Raw genomic sequence first — 21,297 nt, 5'->3', positions numbered from 1 at the left:
ACCTGGTACCATAAGTCTTCATATATTTCTTCATATATTTTTTCTGGGTGCATTAGGTCTTCATTTATTTTAATAATGATAAAAATGTTTTCCTTTTAGTCTGGAGAAGAATGGAGGACCATCCATAATTCCTATCTTTAAAAAAGGTAATTGATTTTTTTTTTTTTAATCTATGAAGTACCTTCTAGCCTAGACACTTTATAATTCTGTATTCCATCTCTAAAAATTCAAAATGTAGGCTGAGCACAGTGGCTCATGCCTGTAATCCCAGCACTTTGGGAGGCCGAGGCAGGTAGATCACTTGAGGTCAGGAGTTCAAGATTAGCCTAGCCCATATGGTGAAGCCCCATCTCTACTAAAAATAATAATAATAGTAAAAATTAGCCAGGCATGGTGGTGCATGCCTGTAATCCCAGCTACTTGGGAGGTTGAGGCAGGAGAATCACTTGAACCTGGGAGGCAGAGGCTGCAGTCAGCTGAGATCGAACCACTACACTCTGACCTGGGTGACAGAGTGAGACTCCATCTCAAAAAAAAAAAAAAAAGTAGAAGGTACCCCCCCAAAAAAGTTTACCTGCATACTTTTCTTTTGTAATTATGTCTACCTAAAATATCTTCCTAATTATAAGTCCATGTTAATCATTTTCTGTAAGGCCTTCCCTACCAGTATCACTTGAAAGTGACTCCTGTCTTATTTTGCTTTTCTCAAACCATGCATAGAAATAAGTCATTATTTAAACGACCTGTAAATATGACTTAAATTATGATCCTGCTATTGCTGTTTTATATACAACTTACCTATCTGAATTCTCGGGGCAGAGACCACATTTTTTCCGTTGATACTCTATATAGTTTTGTATGTAGTTGGTACATTACACTTGAATGGATTAGATCTGCAGAGATCAGAGTCCAGATCTCATATTATTTATCCCTTCCTATTAGATATGTAATAGGGAATATAAATTACTTATTAATTTCACATACATGCTTAGTGCCTTTTCATGTAGGACCAAAATCAGTCTTACTTGATATGTTGTCCTATTACGAAAATCAAGGATAGAAACATTCAGAAGTCAAGATCAGTTTGTTAGAGTCATAAACAGAAAGGGAGAGAATTTAAAACGACAGTAAAAGGAGAGGAGACAATTTCATGTATTCAGCAAGTATATGAGGGAAGCTAGGTATGCGGGGAGGCGATATAGAAATATATATAGAATATCATGAGTAGAAGAGCATCCATTTTTTATATAGCTTCTTGAATGTAAGAGTAATTTACACAAAAGAATAAAATCAGTTCACTTTTTCTTCACTTTAACAATGGTTTCTAAACAACAATCTGTTTATCAGTCATGATCTGATGAAGTTTTCACAGGTTTGTGGTAACATAAGAAAAAATAAGGACAAGGTAACACGTTTCTGGTAAAATTAATTTCATTCAATGTCAAGTCCATCATTTTGAGATAATGCCTTTTACACTTTCTTTTGGTGCTAAAATATTCTTTATTTTACATAATTACGTTTAAAGTAGTATTTGTTCTTTTATTGGTGCTAACTTAACAAAACAAGCTAGCAAGCTACTGATCTGTTCTCTTAGTATGTTTTAGTTATGTAAAGAAAACAGAACTACATAGAACTAGAAGTAATGAGGCTATACCTAGGGCTCTCAGGAGAGACATTTAATTGTGGCTAATTTTTAGGGAAGGATCACCGAAGAAAATTAAAACCTAAAATTCAACCAAGAGATTCTTTGACTTTATTACCTCCTGTAACTAACTTCATGGGACTCTTCAAAGCAACAAAAAAGACCAAGGATTCCCATAATATTTTTTCTTTTTCATCTACAATTACATCAGATATCACAAATGTATCAAGACCAAGAATAGTGTGTTTGAACCAACTTGGGAAACATGTCCAGAAAGCCAACCCAGAGCCTGCAGAAGGCTAATAAAACATTTTAGTATGAAAGGATTCCTGAGCCATCTTTTAAATTTTTTTTTATTTTTAATAATGGTAATATGCAAATAACGTAACTGAATAATCTTTTTGAATGGAAGTTCTTGATCTCGATACTAAGCAGACTTTCCTTAGCATGTCTACGGGAATTTAATATCAGATCAGAATTATGGTTTCAAATAATAAGTAGGATTTCTTTAAAAGAAGGCCTGCACTTAAACCTTAAAATTTATTGACTGACATGAGTGGTATAACTAGTGTATATATCAAGAGTTAACATTTTTAAATTGGCGTGCAAGAGGCCTGATTCAAAGTAGCTCACATGGTAACATTTATTATAATACTGTGAGATATTTAGTAATAAATATTACAAATGTATAAGTCTTCTAAGACCCAAAATGTACACTTAAGAAATATTTTGGCTAGGCATGGTGGCTCACACCTGTAATCCCAGCACTTCTGGAGGCCAAGGTGGGAGGATCACTTGAACTCAGCGGTTCAGGACCAGTTCGGGCAACATGGCAAGAGCCTGTCTCTACAAAAAATAGAAATAAAGTTGGCTGGGCGTGGACATGCACACCTGTAGTCCCAGCTATTCAAGAAGCTAAGGCAGGAGGATTGCTTGAGTTCAGGAAGTCAGGGTTGCAGTGAGTTGTGATCTTGCTACTGTAGATCTCTTGCTACCAGCCGAGGTCCGAGAGTGAGACCCTGTCTCAAAAAAAAAAAGATCTGAGAGTCAGTGTATGAAGCAGAAAAGAAAAATTTAAAAAGAAAATAAAAATTTTTTACAAGGGAAAAAAAGTTTTATTTAAAAATAAAATCCGAAATCACTGCCCATCAAGTACATAAGTATGGCTTTTGTAGCTAACAGTGTTGCTCATTCTCCCTATTTATAGAGTGTCTTTGGTTTGCAACTGGAAAAGGTAATAGTCTTACGTGGCTTAGAACCATATGATGTCTTTGCTCAAACAGCAATGTCTGCTTCTCCTATTTTACAGCTGCAGACAAATATGATACAAACACCTGACTTCACCGTGTACTTTATTTTACTTATTTATTTATTTTTTTGAGATGGAATCTCGCTCTGTCACCCAGGCTGGAGTGCAGTGGCAAGATCTCGGCTCACTCCGCCTCCTGGGTTCAGGCAATTCTGCCTCAGCCTCTTGAGTAGCTGGGATTACAGGCGCCTGCCACCACGCCTGGCTAATTTTTGTATTTTTAGTAGAGATGAGGTTTCACCATGTTGGCCAGGCTGGTCTTGAACTCCTGACATCAGGCGATCTGCCTGCCTTGGCCTCCCAAAGTGCTGGGATTACAGGTGTGAGCTACTGCACCTGGCTTCACTGTTTACTTTAAAGCTCCCCTTTTCTCCATCTACTTGCTGAATTGCCTTCATACAGTCTGAGGGTCTTGCTGTAATCCATTCTCTACCTGGGCTGCAGTAAGCATTGAAAGTATATATTAATTAGTAGCTATTTTCCCTGATATGCACTTAGGGCTTTCTATGTGCCAGAGTCCAAAGTCAGTGAGTGAGTGAGTGGGTGAATGAATGATTATTTATTTATTTATTTATTTGACAGGGTCTTGCTCTATTACCCAGGCTGGAGGGCAATAGTACAATCATAGCTCACTGTAGCCTATAACTCCTGGATTCAAAGCAATCATCCCACCTCAGCCTTCTGAGTGGCTAGGGCTACAGGTCCTCGGTCTCTGTTATGCTGAGTGTGGTGGTACAGACCTGTAGCCTTAGCTACTCAGGAGGCTGAGGTCTCTGCTGTGTTGCCCAGGCTGGTCCCAAATTCCTGGCCTCAAGTGATCCTCCTCCCTTGGCCTCCCAAAGCACTAGGATGAGCTACCATGCAAAGCCTGTGTTCTTAACCACTGAAAAATAAGAGACGTCTTTAATCTTCATATTTAATTCTAAATTATCTTAATGGTGCTGAGTTACAACTTTCTGGTGGATTGACTAAAATATAGGAAATGCGGAGGGAAATGGTCTATTTTATACTAGAAAGGGATACATATTCAAGTAATAAATTGTGTTATCCAGCACCATTAAGGATAAGAATTCATAACAATGGAAATATTAAGCTTCTGTAGATATTTTAAAAAGCCTTTAGAGAGCAACTTTTGAGCTCTGAAACTGGTTTCAGGTAGGCTCAAGACTATATTTTAGGACTATTTTCCGGTTATCAGAGTTCCTTTGCATTCAATTCCAGATATTTCCTGAGTATCTTGGCCTAGCCAGACCATCCTACCACTCCTAAAATGTATACTACTTCTCCTATAAATCCCCCCCATAAAGATTATTTTGATTGGCCGGGCATGGTGGCTCATGCCTGTAATCCCAGCACTTTGGGAGGCTGAGGTGGGTGGATCACGTGGTCAGGAGTTCGAGACCAGCCTGGCCAGCATGGTGAAACCCCATCTCTACTAAAAATACAAAAAATGAGCTGGGCATGGTGGTGCTTGCCTGTAGTCCCAGTTACTCGGGAGGCTGAGGCAGGAGAACTGCTTGAACTTGGCAGATGGAGGTTGCAGTGAGCCGAGATCGAGCCATTGCATTCCAGCCTGGACAACAGAGTGAGACTCTGTCTCAAAAAAAAAAAAAGATTATTTTTATTACTCCACGGTTTTTTTTTTTTTTTTTTAAGGATGTGTGAGAAGTCAGGCCCTGGAGGCTGAAGTTGGAGGATTACATGAGCCTAGGAGTTCTAGTCCAGCCTGGGCAACATAGCAAGATGCTGCCTAGAAAAACAAACATAAAAAATTATGTATGAGAAAGGTCTCCAGATATAGAGGGTTATATTCAAAGAATTGTACATTTAGTTACTTTAGTCAAGACAGAAAAACAGTGATAATCTTACGATATTTGCAGTACAAAGTTTGGATTAAAAAAAATTATCCAAAAAAACTCCCTCATTTATTTCCATCTGATTATATACAATTTTTCAAATAACTGATGTGAAAGTATACGGACAACTAAAGCGTACAATACATACTTGAGGGATTACTTACATGTCAAAATTGTAAAACCTCAAATTATATGAATTTTTAAAAATGCATAGACATCCTGTTTACTCCAGAGAGGATACCTAATCATGAACTCTTAAAATTAATAACATATTATGTTAGAGAAACTCAGCTTTTGTCTTGATTTGGAAATGTCTGTTTTGACATGACTTTGATCTAAAATTGCTTTCTCATGCACATTTGTAATCCCAGCACTTTGGGAGGCCGAGGCAGGCGGATTGCCTGAGCTCAGGAGTTCAAGACCACCTTGGGCAACATGGTGAAACCCTCTCTCTACTGAAAATACAAAAAATTAGCCAGGCGTGGTGGTGGGCTCCTGTAGTCCCAGCTACTCAGGAGGCTGAGGCAGGAGAATTACTTGGACCCAGAGTAGAGGTTGCATGCAGTAAGCCGAGATCACACCACTGCACTCCAGCCTGGGTGACAGAGGGAGATTATCTCCAAAAAATAATGATGATAAAAAAAATAATAAAACTGCTCTCTCATTATAAAGTCAGGTTCTTGTTTCAGTAGGAGTTAAAAGGGAGCTTCTCCTATCCTGATTTGAGGAAGTGGGGGAAAGTCCTAGGCCTGGATGATACAGGGCCAGAATTCAGCAAAATTACTGTGTTTCTTCCAAAGTTTTTCTTTCTACCTGCCAACATCAATACATTCCTTTCTCAAAAGATGTTTTATTTTGGTTTTTAATAATTAAAAAAAAAAAAAAACTATGTTCCCTTGTAAGGCTTTAATACAGTACAGTATCTCAGAAGAGCAGGTAAAACATCAAACTTAAAAAGAAAATAAGAAAGTCTTGATGAATAATTAATATTATATATCTTCTACAATTTGATACACAAAATAATAAAAACTTAATTTTAACATTAACGCTACCTTTAGGGACTTTTTTGAACAGCAGAAATCATATCTCCATTTTTAATTGTGGTACTTTTATGGCAGCTTCTCCAACTTCTTTTGATATGTCTACTCCAAGAGGACATCTACATCATAAGCAGACAAATCATATTATTTATTTGCTTCATGATCCATCACTAGTTCTGCAGACTATTTGCTTAGAATTATGACAATATAAATATCAAATGTTTAATTCATCATATGTGGTAATGATTCTTAAATACTTACAAATATACCGGGACCTCAAGTCAGGATAATGAAAGCTAGTCTCAATAAGAAATCTAACTTTTGAGATGTTCTTGAAAGAAAGTTTTACTGCTCTCAAATACTGTAAATAAGTTAAAAACATAAAATGAAATATAAAAATAATGAAAAATGTCTTATAATTCTCTACAAAGCTAAAAAGGTAAAAACATGTTTGCCATACAGCTAAAGTCAAACCTGTGTCCATTCACATTTTGGAAATGTCCTAGGTTTCTATAGGTTCTTCTCTGAAGTTTCAAAAGCTGCCTTGCCCCTTTTCTACCATCCTTTGCCATTACTAGCCAAAGAGGTCTTAGTTCCTGCTGTCTTTTTCTGTTCCTCCTCAGTAACTAATTTTTGCTTCAGATTTCTGCTTTTCTACCATGTTGTCCAAGATAAGGCTTTGCTTTGACTGAATCCCAACCTGGAAAAAGCCATCATCTCCAGCCTCAACACTGCCACAAGGTGACACAACTGAATCAGAGGATATACTCTATCTGAGACAAGGTATCAAAGGGATGCCTTCCAGTACTACTAACTCAATTCAGTTCATTCATGATCAGCATACATGTAATTCATATATAGCACAACTGTCAAGTTACGGAATATAATGCTGACAGTTGTGTGTGTGTGTGTGTGTGTTTTTTTTTTTTTTTTTTTGAGATGGAGTCTCGCTCTGTCACCCAGGCTGGAGTGCAGTGGTGTGACCTCAGCTTACTACAACCTCCGCCTCGAGGATTCAAGCAATTCTCCTGCCTCAGCCTCCCGAGTAGCTGCGATTACAGGCGCCTGCCACTACACCTGGCTAATTTTTGTATTTTCAGTAGAGATGGGGTTTCACCATGTTGGCCAGCCTGGTCTTGAACTCCTAACTTCAGGTGATCTGCCCGCCTCAGCCTCCCAAAGTGCTGGGATTACAGGCATGAGCCACTGTGCCTGGCCAGTGCTGACAAGTTAAAACATCAGATGAAACAGTGTTCAAAATATAATTATGTTAGATTATGAAAATAATTGTCTTTTACTATTCCAGAATTAACTTATAACAGAATTTGATAGTAATTTGAAAAACCAGCCAGGCAATGGTGGCTCACACCTGTCATCCCAGCATTTTGGGAGGCTGAAGTGGGTGGAACACTTGAGACCTGGAGTTTGAGACCAGCCTGGCCAACATGGCAAAACCCAAAAACTAAAAATACAAAAAATTAGCTGGGCACAGCTGTGTGAACCTATAATCCCAGCTACTCAGGAGGCTGAGGCATGACAGTCACTTGAATGCGGGAAGCAGAGGTTGCAGTAAGCCGAGAATGCACCACTGCACTCTAGCCTGGGTGACACAGTGAGACTCTAAAAAAAAAAAAAAAAAAAAAAAAGTAAAAGAAAAAGCTGTGCTATTCACTGGAACTTTGATTTGGGAGAGGAAATAAGGCTTGCAGGAAACAGCTATCTTTTGGCCAATTCTCAGCTGCCTGTGTGAAAGCATAATCACAACCCACTCTCACACCTGAATGCTTTCTGCATGTTTTCCTTAAATTTCCCAGCATACCTGCTGGTTCTGAGATGTTCCTGACATTGCCAAAGTCCAGGCCATGGACACAGTTTACATTCTAGTTCCAAAGGAGGGAATTCATCACTCTTATTCATGACCTGTTTCTAACTCACCTAAACTTGTCAAGATTTTTATAATTTGATACTATAGCAAAAATATTTCTCATATGGTATCAACCTTAACTAGGTTCATGAAAGAAATTTATGTAACTTTCCTTCAAGTACCACCAGAATGTCAATGAAAACCTCATATATAAAGGCAAAATCCAGGCTTTGTCTTAAGTAATGTAACTTGCATAAAGATCATGAATGATATCACGTACTTTGGTTCATAGCGGATGCCTTCTATGTCATGTAAAATGCCCAAGCCAGCACGTAGTCTTTCAATACCGTTCCTAAATAAGAATCATTAAAATAAAATCAATAGCTCCAAGATCTGAAGGAAGAAGGTTTAGTATGATAAAACGGCAATTAATATTTACATAGTTACGAGTGAAGCACATATATCCTGTGGCCTACCATGCAATCATAATGCCATTATCAGTGCACAGTCTGGGAGGAGGACACAACAAAGTGCACTGTGTTGCGTTTGTTAAAATTTCCAGAGCTCTGCGGACATAGAAGTTACTTGCAACACCACCAGATGCAACCTGAAGGAATTGAGAAAACCAAAATAACTATCATATATGGATAGGAACCAAGCTGCTAATTAAACCTGGGGAAAATATCAGCATTATACAATAATAAACTATTCCATTTTGAGATTGGTAATGGGCAAATGATGTATCTATATAATAAAAATTTGGAAAGAAAAAATTACTAACAATTCTAATAGCATACAAACATTACTAGCATTTTTGTATATTTTCTTCCAACCTTTCATCTAAATATTTATTTAATATAATCACAATCATAGAACACCATTTTAGACTCTGAATTTTTTTTATTAAATATTTTGTGCATTTTACTACATAACTCTGAAAAGATTATTCTTTGATATCCAAGTAAAATTCCATCTATGAATTACCACCATTTAAACATTTTCCCACTTTAGTTTATAATTTTTAAATGAATAAAGTTTAAGCTACAGTTAAACAGGATGTTTGTCTCAAGGCTTTTAAACACAATTAAAGGGATTTCAGCTGGTACAATATAGTGGATTTATCAACATTAGTGTCACGAAAGTTGGTATACCATCTCCCACTGCTAAATTTGACTGGCTTATTAAAAAACAAAGGAATTTCATCAAAGGATGAAGGAAATCCATCTATTTTTCTAAAAATAGTGATAGCAGTTACTGCATTTACTTTCTTTATTGTAAGCCCTCTTTTAAATCCAAGAGGATGCGATCTTAGACTTATGAGCCATAGAAGTTACACAGATGTCCCATGAAGCTGCCAAACTAGTACAAGAAATGGCTGTTAGTCTTTCCTATCCTGCATAATTTCATACTGTCAGGGCTAGCATAGGGCATAAAGATCTGTTCATCCTAAACACTAGGTCAAGGTCTTGGGAAAAAAGTAACATATTGCAAAGTGTAACTATTACTTTAAAATGAGATAAAACTTACCAGTACTGCATTATTTTGAGGTAACAAGTCTCTCTGCTTACAAAACAGAATAGCCCGATGTGTTCTTCTCACAATATGACATGCCATTGTGTGCTGTACTGTGGCAGCAATGTCTGCAGCTGAAGACAGGACTTGCCCCTCCTCAATACCTGCAGAAATGAGCAGGCATTTTTAGGCACAATCCAGGAACATTTATCTGTTCAACTTTACTAATTAGAAATATACCTTCCTCTTTTTCCTTTTTCATTATTCTTTTATTAGTAACTTGTTGAAGTCCAGTAAAAGAAAAATCACAGTTTTTAGCACGATGCAAGGGAGGTTTGATGTCAAAATGAAATCTATTTCCTTGTTTGGCCAAATGTTCTATGGCTTTCCCACCACTCATGGTGGAGCACTCTGGATGTTTTATTAAAGAAAGTCTTCTTGCCACCTATCAAAAAATTATATTTTTTTAGAGTCATAAAATTAAATACTTTGAAACGAAAAGATGCAAAGGAAATGAATTGAAAATTACTAACAGAACAAAACGCCCCTGAATGAATAAAACATACTATACTTTGGCAAATATAGACTACAGCTGATATTCAGGTAAGCAGACAACTCTGCTCCTTATGATGACCCAAACAATAAGAGGCCAATCACTGCCCCATCTACGTTTGCTCTTCTATTGGGGTTGGAAAATAGGCTTGAAGTTGACAATGACTGCTTAATGATGAATGTCAATAATAAGAACTTGTCCTATACTTTCTTCCTATTATTTCACTGTGGAAAGCAGTGTTTTTATATATATGGCAGTAGCCTCTGTAGTATTCTAAAACAAAGGGCGGGGGGGAAAAACCCTACCTGTCTGTGGTGTCAGCAATTGTGATTTAATTCTGTGCATTGCATCTTTAATGTCATGTTAATCTATATATGTTCTCTTATTTTACCTTTTTTGCAGTATGTTAGTTTACAAAGCACGTTCTTTCACATATATTATTTGACAAAATACATAACTGTATCTGCAAACTATTTCAGCTTTTATGTACAGATATGAACCTCTTAACATTTTATTAGGAAAGGCTAAGAATTATACAATTGTGTACTACTCTTTGTATTTTTTCTTACCATTGTGAATTTTTTTCAGTTTATTAAGATATCATTCAGAAATATTTAGGTGAATGTTGGTAGCACATCGATTGCTACTTAGTTGAAATGGACAACGTAACAAAAAAGAATGGAGAAATTAATTCTTAAATAATTACCTTGTCAAGCATGTCACCTGGTGCTATGTCCAAAGACTTTCCAAGAAGCAGAAAATCTGAAACTCCTTGAACTAATGCCAACAGACAGTGACCTCCAGAAATCAAAAGAACTAAAAAAGGAAATTCTACTTTATTGGTCAACCTAATAGTAAGTGCATGAGCCTCCATATGGTGAATGGGAATGAATGGCTTTTTTAACTGTCCTACCAGCTGTAAGCTAAATGATAAGCCCACTCCCAGGCTTAAAGCAAGTCCTGGTTTTATGGTAGTTGCAATTGCTGAGAGGTCACTTGGTGAGATTCTACTGGCAGAAAGAGCTTCTTGTACTATTCGTTGAATATTGTCTCTGTGAAGCTGTTGAGCTACTGCAGGAACAATCCCACCTGTTCTGAAAGAAAGACAGCTTTTTGTAGTTTTAAGATTGTAAAAATGAGGAAAACTGATAATATATTACAGTTAAAGGCATGTCTTCAAGTTAATCATTACATAGCTAAGTCAAATATTTTCTAATTGTGTGCCTTCTAACATAGCACACTATGGTTAAAACTCAGTAAGCAGTAATTAAGGGGATAATATTTCTGACTTTTTCAACTTATGCACAACAAAATCTCATGGATTTGTTTGTTGACAAATGAAATCACCAAAATAATCTTGCAAAGCATTCCAGACAAGTTTTGAGCATGGGAAGGACAGGAAAAAATTGTATTTAAGGAAAATTAATTTCCTTGCTGACAGAAGAATTTAAGAGAGATTACTGTGAAAGTATTTGTGTAAAATGATTATATCTTAAACTGGGTGATTGTGGAAATGGAAAGAAAGGGACAGAGAACCTTAAGAACTGTAATAACTAATTGAATTGAATATAAGGGGACAGGGGGACTAAGGCATCAAAGTTTGTTCAGCTATTCAGCTGGAATGACTGGGAGAAAAGAAATTCTAAAAGACAAACATGAAGACAGTTTTATAAAGGAGATGAGTTTATTTTAAAACACATTCCAATTGAGGTCACAGCAGGACAGCAGATGGCTTGCAATCCTGAAATACAGTTTGGGAATCTGGTGCTCAGAGTTGGTAATTTGGATTTTTGGTCCATGTAGGATGGTGGATGGCCACTCCAGATGTCAAGTGTAAAGAACTAAGAGACAAATTTGCTAGCAACAAATTTGCTACCATGTGATTGATTTACAATATGAGAACTAGAGCAATAAAATAGAGTCTGCAAATTGCCCTGCTAGTTTCAAAAAAAACATCTTCAAATATTTGATGTTGCAAGACCTACTAGTTCTATGTGTAGAAATGAAAATCCTCAGTAAGTGCATTCAATGAATATTTGCTGAGTAATTAAAATATTGTTTCAGGCAATGAGGGGGATATAAATGAAATGATCTGATTTCAACACATCCACATTGTAATATAATTTTCCTTAATTCTTCAAAGCTACTTTTTCTCTTATATTCCTCATCTTTGTTAGTGGCATCAGATAACCCTTGGGTTTCAAAGTTCATCTTTACTTCCTTTCTCTCCTTCACTCTCTCCATTTAAGTTTATCACCACTCCCACTGCCAAGTCTCAAAAGCCCTCATCTCAGTCTATTTATTCAACAGTCTTCTAATTGTACTTTCCTAACTACGTCCTTTGATCCTTAGAGTCCATCCTATATTGCTGCCAGAGAATACTCTAAAGCACAGTGCTACTCCTGTTATTCCCCTACTCAAAACCTTTAGTTTCGTGGAATTTGGGAGGCATCAAATCTAAATTATCTCCCTGCCACTCATTCCTTCCTTCTCTGTCTTGCCTCCCTTCTTTCCTTTCTATGCCTTTTCTGTGTATTTTATCTTCCAGGGATTATGCTAAACACTAGGGCCAAATAAGAACATGGCTTTATTCTCAAAGAATTAATAATAACAATGTATTTTTGTCTTACTATGATTTGTAGACAGTATGGAGTGTGGATTAGGGAACAAAGCTAATAAAGAGGCAGGGAAACCACTGAGGCTTGAAGCTATAGCCAAGTGTCTATGCAAAAGACAATAAAGGATTGAACTCAATCAGTGAGAAAGCAGAGGAAAGTTGCAAAAAATATTTGGGAGATGGATTTACTATGAATGACTGATTTGGATGTGGAATGGTGAGGGAGAAGTCAAGGATGTCCTTCAGGTTTCTGGCTTGGAAAAAGGGACTCCTCCTGCCAAGTAATCCTCTATTACTGCACTTTCCATTCTGTTTCACAATGGTCTGCTTACTGTCTTCTTCACTTTTACTGATAGTAGTAGTAGAACTACTATTGTTACTAATAGCTAGCTTGTATTCAGCCATTGCTATTCATCAAGAATGCCCCAAAAGCTTTAAAGGAATTCACACTTAATATTCACAACACTAATTTGAATTAGTGGTAATTATTATCATTTAACAGATAAGGAAACTGAGGCACAAAAAATTGTGCACAGTATCAAATGTAGTAAATGGCTGAACCAGAATATAAGCCTAGTAAATGGCTGAACCAGAATATAAGCCTACACTCTAACCCACTTATATGGTGAGCTGTTCAAAGGCAAGGGTCATATGTCTCATTTATATTTGCACCCCCAATGCCCCAAGTATTGCCTGGCAGCTATAGGTATTCAAAAAGTGCTGAGATGCGCCAGGTGAATGGTATCACTGAAGCCTATTTGCCCAGTAGTCTCCTTAAGTGACCTATGGTCTAGCTAAACTGAATGTCCAGTACTTCTCACTTCTTTGCCTTTGCTGACAATGCTCACTTAGTGATATGGTTTGAATCTGTGTCCCTGCCCAAATCTCATGTAGAATGGTAATTCCCAGTGTTGGAGATGGGGCCTGGTGGGAGGCAACTACATCATGGGGGCATATTTTCCCCTTGGTACTGTGTCACCATAGTCAATGAGTTCTCATGAGATCTGGTTGTTTTAAAGTGTGGGCCAGGCGCGGTGGTTCACGCCTGTAATCCCAGGACTTTGGGAGGCCTAGGCGGGTGGATCACTTGAGGTCGGGAGTTCGAGACCAACCTGACCAACACAGAGAAACCCCATCTCTACTAAAAATACAAAATTAGCCGGTCATGGTGGAGCATGCCTATAATCCCAGCTACCCAGAGGCTGAGCGGGGAGAATCGCTTGAATCCAGGAGGCAGAGGTTGTGGTGAGCCGAGATCATACCATTGCACTCTGGCCTGGGCAACAAGAGTGAAACTCCATCTCAAAAGAAAAAAAAAAAAGTGTGTAGCACCTCACCCCTCTCTTTTGGTCCTGCTCCTGCCATGTAAGATGCCTACTCCCACTTTGCCTTCCCTCATGAGTAAAAGCTCCCTGGGGCCTCTCCAGAAGCAGATGCTGCCATGTTTCCTACACAGCCTGTGGAAACGTGAACCAATTAAACCTCTTTTCTTTATAAATTACCCAGTCTCAGGTATTTCTTTATAGCAATGCAAGAATGAACTAACACAGCCAGTTTATAATATTCTTTCCATCTCCATTCACTGAAGGCCTAACGAAAGGCCACTGAACACCTGTGATGCGTCAAACATTGTGTTGGGCACTAGGTATAGCATAGTGGATAATATAGACATGGCCCCTGTCACCATGGCACTTAGACTCTACTGCGATTATACATACACAAGCAAATGTATAAATTGTGAAAATATTACAAAGAAAACATGCAGGATATGATAATACAGAATAAACAGGATGGGAGTACCTAATTTAGATAAAGTGGTCAGGGTAGTCCTTTCTGTGCCATTAACTTTTACATGTTCAAAAGTTCAGTGCACTCAGGAAAAACTGAAAGGACTGTGAAGGCACGGTAATACTAGTTACTGTCTGCACCACTTGTTTTACCTTATGCTGCCTTGCACTATTAATTCTCCTTGTAGGTCTAGACATCATGTCTCCATAATCGAGTTAAGCTTCCTGAAACCAAGGACTTTGCAGTACTTCACAGTGCCTTACTAATATCCAACACAGTCCCTTTCACATAGTTATTGTTTGAGGCTTAATCTGCCTCTTTACATATATCATTTCTAACGCCACCCTCCCGTAATTCTATAAGGCAGATGTTATTTTATTTACTTATTATTATTTTTTGAGACGGAGTCTCCCTCTGTCACCCAGGCTGAAGTCCAGTGGTGTGATCTCGGCTCACTGCAAGCTCCGCCTCCCGGGTTCATGCCATTCTCCTGCCTCAGCCTCCTGAGTAGCTGGGACTACAGGCGCCCACCACCACGCCCGACTAATTTTTTTTTTGTATTTTTAGTAGAGACGGGGCTTCACCATGTTAGCCAGGATGGTCTCAATCTCCTGACCTCGTGATCGCCCACTGTGGCCTCCCAAAGTGCTGGGATTACAGGCGTGAGCCACTGCGCCCAGCCAATTTTCCTATTTTACTGATGTGAAAACAGAATCAGAGAGGATATGGAACTTGCCTACAGTTACAGAGCCAATACCAACTGCTTAATTCAGGATTCAAATACAGGACTGTCATTCCAAAATACCAGGCTTTTTCACTATTCAGATGTTGTCAATTGATAGCTTAAAGGCATACTCATCTGTAGAGTATTTTAATATATTTTAAATTAGCTACTAATTTTAAAAATCTGGAAATACAACATTAAAAATCTGGATTTCCGGCCAGGCGCAGTGGCTCATGCTGTAATCCCCACACTTTGGGGGGCTGAGGCAGGTGGATCACGAGGTCAGGAGATCGAGACCATCATGGCCAACATGGTGAAACCCTGTCTCTACTAAAATACAAAAAATTAGCTGGGCGTGGTGATGCGTGCAGGTAGTCCCAGCTACTTGGGAGGCTGAGACGGGAATCGCCGGAGGTTGCAGTGAGCTGAGATCATGCCACTGCACTCCAGCCTGGTGACAGAGTGAGACTCTGTCTTACACAGACAAAAAAAATCTGGATTTCCATTTTCTCTTGAAAACTATAATAATCTAATAACACAGGTCCTGCATTCCCGCATGACAACTGGCTAGAGCTGAGTGGTGACTTCCTCCAGACATTTTCCACTTTTTATCTTGTCCATTTATTGAGGTAACCTGCCTGGTGGCCCTCCACAAACATCTCTGTTTACAATCCTTGCACCATTCTATGCTTTAATACAACAGTGTATTATTATTTATTTAAGTACTAACACAACTTATATGTATAAATATGAACAGGATTTTTTTTTTTCAATGACTAACACAGTTTTCCTAGGACTTCAGCTGAGACCATGAAACATAGAAGTGGAGAAAAGAAGGAATGCATTACTGAAGGAAAATCATCGATAAATACTGAAGCTGGGAATGAGCTCAGTATCTTTTGGCAACAGGATTAGTTAAGGTTGGGACCTTATTGTGAAGACCCTTAAAAGCCAAGATGAGGTGTTTGAGGTTTTCTAAATAGCAGTTATTAAAAGTGTTTGCAAAAAGGAATAAGACAGCAGCTCCTGAAAACTTTTATATATGACAAATACAAAAGAATGATTTTACTTTTTCCAAAAAAGTGGAAATGACTAAGATAATGTCTACTTACTTTAAATGAACTTCAGTTTGGGAATGTATTGCTTCTCCCAACACATTTCCAGTTTCATCCACCACAGCAGCTGCTGTATCATCACAACTGGTTTCAATTCCCAATACTATTTTGTGAAGAAATTGTGTTCCAGGATGAAAATTAAAACTTCTTAAAAATTCATAAACTTTCCTTTTTGATGGTTTAAAAAAAACTCCTGCTGTCTTATTCAAGATTAGCATACTTACTCTATAGATAATTCCTGAAACAGAATTACAGAAACAACTTATTATTTGCATCTGACATTAGCCAGCTTATTTTTCAATATATAGTTTTATAGAATTACAGGACAGTTTGTAAAAACTCACCAAAATTTTGTAAAGGCTATAGCAACATGTGAATATAAATAATATTATGAATGAATATAATATTCTCCAAGGGGGAAAACGGGTCAGATATAAAATTTTTTAGTATTATTATTACTTGCATGCTGTTCCTACCAAAAGACTTATTATTAAGACAGCTAATATACAGTACGATAATATAGAGTACGACAGCTAATATACAGTACGATAGAGTCCTCTGAAAAGTGCTATTTATTTTCTGACAGCTAAAATTAAGACAAAATATGGATTTTTCTAACAAGAATCAAACAACAAAGGCAGATGGAACAGATAAAAATACTGTTAATGTATTCTATTTCCTAAAAACACCTTTCAAAATAAAACTGGATCATTTGGTTCAAAAACAAGAGTTAACATAAACACACACACACTTACCAACTGCAACCTAACACCTATTTTATCCTTAATTACAATCTTTGAAATTAAATCTCCACTTTCTGCTATAGGTTTTGTCATAACAAGGATCTTCCCAAATCCTTTTTCCCCAAAATAATAGCAGCCCATCACTAAAGCACACTAGTATTTTCACACTGCGAAGTACCTAATTTCATGCCCCCATATCATCCGTTATAAAACTTTCTGGGTGTTAAAGCAGGTTCTTTCTCCACCACACTAAAGGGACACAGGGCATCCCAGGGATTAGAGATGAGCGACCTATTTGCAGAGGGCAGTTGCGGCAAGTGCAGCCCAAACAGACACAACGTGGAGGAATTAGATTTGCATTAACAAAATCCGGACAGGGAGGATTGTGCGAAGCACTACCCTTTCGGGCCAAGAAAGCTGCAGTGTGAACCCACGTGACTTGGGTAGCGCTGGTCTCCGGTAGGCTCTAAGGCGGCGAAGGGCGCAAACTGGAACCGCTTTTCCAGATGCGCAAAAGCGTCAGTGGGGTGAAGAGTGAGCAATTTCACCCACCTTCCTCTTGGGCGGTAGTAGCCAGCACTTGTCTCCTTTCCCTAGTAAAGACTGTCGACTGCCCTTATTGCTGCAGGAGAAAACCCGAACCTGGCGCCCGGAAGTGATGTCATCGACACCGTGCAAGGTCCCTTCCAGAGTTAGCTGCTGTTTCACTGGAGAGCCGCACGCTTAGTGAAGAAAAGCTTAAAGGCCGTCTTTGCCCGAAACGCTCTCTGTGCGCGCCCGCATTTCCCCCCAGATTTGCAGGTGATGAGAGTTCTGTAAAATTACACAGCCAGTGACTGATCCAGCGGAGACCGAATACAGGTTTGTCTGACTACGCAACATCAAGTTCCAAACACTAAGCTACATTAAAAAGTAATTTTTTTTTTGCCCTTGGCTGGAATTTGGTTGCTACTGTGAGAAAAGGATGGGGTAGATTATTCGTCATTCTATTTTTAAGGGAATTATCACCAAATCTAAAGGTAGGGGTGAGGTACCTGATACTTGTATCGGAGAAATAGGATGGAATCTAGCGGCACCCCCTAGCAGGAGTCCCAGAGAACGGAAGTGTTTCTGGTCGGACAGTGTAAACCGTTTCTCCCACTTCACTAGGAAGAAAGGGACTGGCTTATTTTTACAATTAAAACAAAACAAAACAAAACAAAACTCGGGAGACTGAGGCAGGAGAACTGCTTGAACTGGGACCCGGGAGGCGGAGGTAGCAGTAAGCCGAGATCGCGCCACTGCACTCTAGCCTGATCTACAGAGGGAGACTCTGTCTAAAAAAAAAAAAAAAAAAAAAAAAGGCTGTGGTAAATATTCAGTTGCCTTAAAAAATCCTATTTTCATAATGCATTTTATTGTCCTTGCTTACTATGTACACGAAATTCAGCATGGTATGTTTTCAGAGTCTTGCACCTGCTTTTCTTTTTTTTTTCTTTTATTGGTTTGTGAACTTTGTTATGAACATTGTTTGAACAGATTTAGTTCAAGAGTCAGTCTTCTCCCACGCTGGTATTTAAGATTTTAGTAAGCAAGGACCTTAGAATCCACTGTTGTACAGGGCTGGCATATATACCTGCACTTTGCACGTTGTGAAGCTCTGGGTATAAAAGATGAGTAAATCCCATAACAACATGTTAGGAAGCCAGAGTACAGTCTAGAGGTAGATACAGATAAATAAGTAAATAATTGCCAGAATATGGTTGAGGTTTTTTAGTTGGAATTTGTGTTTTTCAAAAATTTCATTTATGTATAACAATAACAATAATGATAAAGTGGCACTATATACCAGGCACCTGTTGTAGATTAATTTCTTTCACAATCCCATGAAGTAGTTTCTGTCCTCATTTTACAGGCAACTGGGCCACAGATTTTGGGTGCTTTGGAGGTCACACAACTAGGAAAAGCAAAGCTAGGATTAGAAGTCAGGCCATCTGGCACTGGAGTGTTTTCTTAACTGCTAGAAGAGAAAATAACTCACATTTTCTCTAGGGTGCACTGTTGGCCTAAAAAAGGAAAAAAAGAAAAATTAAAACCTAAAGGTTAAGAAAAATTAGTCATACTGTTAGAGGGGTCAGAGGTTATTTCTGTTATACACTGGAATCCAGTTTGAACATAAAACCTTTCACATCAGGTATTATTTTTCTTACAATTCCAATTATGTTCAGCAGGTGTATCCCAATGCTCTTCTGTGCTGTCAAGACAAGCAAGATCCTGCGTGTGCTATCATTGGTAGATTCCTCATCTAGGCACTCTTGGCCAGTGTTGAGTCCGAATGCTGTATTATGTGAAACAGGAGAACTCTAGGGCACATTAGTAAGGAATTTTATCTTTCCCTTGACCGAATATATGTGAAGTGGCACTTATACAAGTCCCATGTATTTAGCAAAGGTGTACATTTTGTATGTTCTTATTGTAACATAGGAGAGGGTTACTGGGGGAAAGGCATGTATGCTGAGTCCTGTCTGTACTTTTATGCACATACAGCTAGAATGCCACTCATGGGCATTCTCAACAAATATGGCCTATGTAAGCTTAACATAAATCAAGAGTTCCAGCTGTATCTAGATATGCTTATTTTGTCTCAGATACTGCGTGTCTAACTTTCCATTTGTAGCCTTCAGAGGAAAATTGTATTATTAATACATATTATATATTAATACATAGAAGAATCTTTTTTCTTTTTTTTTAGATGGAGTCTCACTCTGTCACCAGGCTGGAGTGCAGTGGTGTCATCTCAGCTCACTGCAACCTCCACCTCTTGGGTTCAAGCGATTCTCCTGCCTCAGCCTTCCGAGTAGCTGGGACTACAGGTGCCCGCCACCATGCCCAGCTAATTTTTGTATTTTTAGTAGGGATGACATTTCACTATGTTGGCTAGGCTGGTTTCGAACTCCTGACCTCGTGATGCAGCTGCCCCGGCTTCCCAAAGTGCTGGAATTACAGGCGTGAGCCACTGCGCCTGGCCCAAATCTTAATTTTCAATATTTATTTCCTAATTATGTTCTACTAGGTTAGGTTTTATTTTCATTTATTACGGATTTATTGGGTTATTTCCTTTGTGCTAGGAACTTTATTAGTTATTAAGGATACAGATAAGGTCCATTGTCTGTTCTCAAGGATCTGAGTCTATAGGCAGAAGACAAAATGCAATACAGAATTATGGAAAAGTGAATGGAAAGTGCATTCAGAGAGGGGTATTACTTGGGGAAAGCCACGTTTGCTTGCCACAGATGTATGCACAGCCTGGCAGGCCCATAGTATGATTACTTAAGTTTCAATATCTGATTATTTTATAGGCTTGAAATTGGTTTATCAGGTCTGGAAGTGACTGGACTTGGGAGTACTGAGTTACCCACCACAAATTGCTAATAAAATGGTGTGTAAAAGCCATTAATACTAATGTATTCGTTTATGAGAAATGCAATTATGGAGGAGCTAGGATAGTTGAGTTTGCCGGTCATTATCTTCCTTCTATTGACCAAATTACAATGAAGGCTAAATCCACATTATAATCAGAAGATTGCTTGGTAAATATGGAATGGAAACAATAGACATGAGTTTGGTGCTTTTAATGGCTAATATTTCAAGCCTGATGCAGCCCTTTCCACTTGAGTCACATATGTGTCTTACATTCTTTGAGTTGGCTAGTGCTAAAAATACATTGCCATTTTCCTTTCTCCATTTTTTTTTTTTTTGAGACCAAGTCTCGCTCTGTTGCCAGGCTGGATTGCACTAGCATGATCTCGGCTCACTGCAACCTCTGCCTCCCGGGTTCAAGTGATTCTCCTACCTCAGCCTCCTGAGTAGCTGAGACTACAGGCGCGCGCCACCACGCCCAGCTTTTTGTATTTTTAGTAGAGACGGGGTTTCATCATGTTGGCCAGGGTGGTCTCCATCTCTTGACCTCGTGATCCACCCGCCTCGGCCTCCCAAAGTGCCGGGATTACAGGCATGAGCCACCGCGCTGCGCCAGCCCATCCTTTCTCCTCTTAAATTTTCTTTGCTGACCAGTATCTCTTGATGTGGAACATTCTTTCATCAGTGGTAATACTGTCAATCAGGTCTTTGGAAGATATTTTGGGTTTTGTTTGCTGAGCCATTATGCTTATTTTACAGATTAACTTTTGTGAACTTTATTGCGGTAGGATTTACATAACAAAATTTACCATTTTAACCATTTTTAAGTTCAAAGGAACTAAGTACATTCACATTGCTATGCAACCATGACTACCATCTAGCTCCAGAACCTTTTCTTCTTCCCAAACTGAAATTCTGTACCCATTAAACAGTAAGCTCCCAGCTGGGCACAGTAGCTCGCTCCTGTAACCCCAGCACTTTGGGAGGCTGAGGTGAGTGGATTACCTGGGGTCAGGAGTTCGAGACCAGCCAGGCTAACACGATGGCCGTCTCTACTAAAAATACAAAAATTAGCTTGGTGTGGTGATGAATGCCTGTAATCCCAGATAAGTGGGAGGCTGAGGCATGAGATTCA

The 21,297-nt window shown here is 38.6% G+C and overlaps 2 protein-coding genes and 1 long non-coding RNA gene across 4 annotated transcripts in view; 2 read left to right on the top strand and 1 right to left on the bottom strand.

The window, feature by feature from the left end:
* The window catches only part of ANKAR (ankyrin and armadillo repeat containing), a 72,527-nt gene extending 70,559 nt beyond the window's left edge, over positions 1-1,968 (top strand). The window contains exons 22-23 of the mRNA XM_011974254.1: positions 100-146; positions 1,698-1,968. Coding sequence (XP_011829644.1) covers positions 100-146; positions 1,698-1,945 — 295 coding nt within the window. The 3' untranslated portion in view covers positions 1,946-1,968. The remainder of the gene's footprint in view (positions 1-99; positions 147-1,697) is intronic.
* A 9-nt stretch (positions 1,969-1,977) lies between these two features.
* On the bottom strand, positions 1,978-17,857 carry OSGEPL1 (O-sialoglycoprotein endopeptidase-like 1). Of its 2 annotated transcripts, none has more exons than XM_011974255.1 (9): positions 17,316-17,857; positions 16,018-16,258; positions 10,483-10,870; positions 9,464-9,668; positions 9,239-9,387; positions 8,188-8,318; positions 7,992-8,063; positions 5,860-5,966; positions 1,978-2,488 (listed from the first exon to the last, which is right to left on the bottom strand). In XM_011974255.1, exons 2-8 carry the CDS (start codon positions 16,236-16,238, stop codon positions 5,888-5,890), a joined length of 1,245 nt encoding a protein of 414 aa, XP_011829645.1. In that variant the 5' UTR covers positions 16,239-16,258; positions 17,316-17,857; the 3' UTR covers positions 1,978-2,488; positions 5,860-5,887. The 2 variants fall into 2 exon arrangements, with proteins under 2 accessions (XP_011829645.1, XP_011829646.1); XM_011974256.1 differs by having other exon boundaries at positions 1,978-2,661; positions 17,798-17,844.
* On the top strand, positions 17,411-20,199 carry LOC105535233. The gene is made up of 2 exons (XR_001005400.1): positions 17,411-17,624; positions 19,495-20,199. It is a non-coding gene; the product is annotated as an uncharacterized LOC105535233 (long non-coding RNA).
* Positions 20,200-21,297: the final 1,098 nt, after the last annotated feature.

Source organism: Mandrillus leucophaeus, unplaced genomic scaffold (genome assembly GCF_000951045.1).
Source record: "Mandrillus leucophaeus isolate KB7577 unplaced genomic scaffold, Mleu.le_1.0 Scaffold143, whole genome shotgun sequence".
NCBI classification, from domain to species: domain Eukaryota; kingdom Metazoa; phylum Chordata; class Mammalia; order Primates; family Cercopithecidae; genus Mandrillus; species Mandrillus leucophaeus.
Note: the sequence above shows the minus strand (reverse complement) of the source record. Positions and strands in the feature narration are given on the sequence as shown.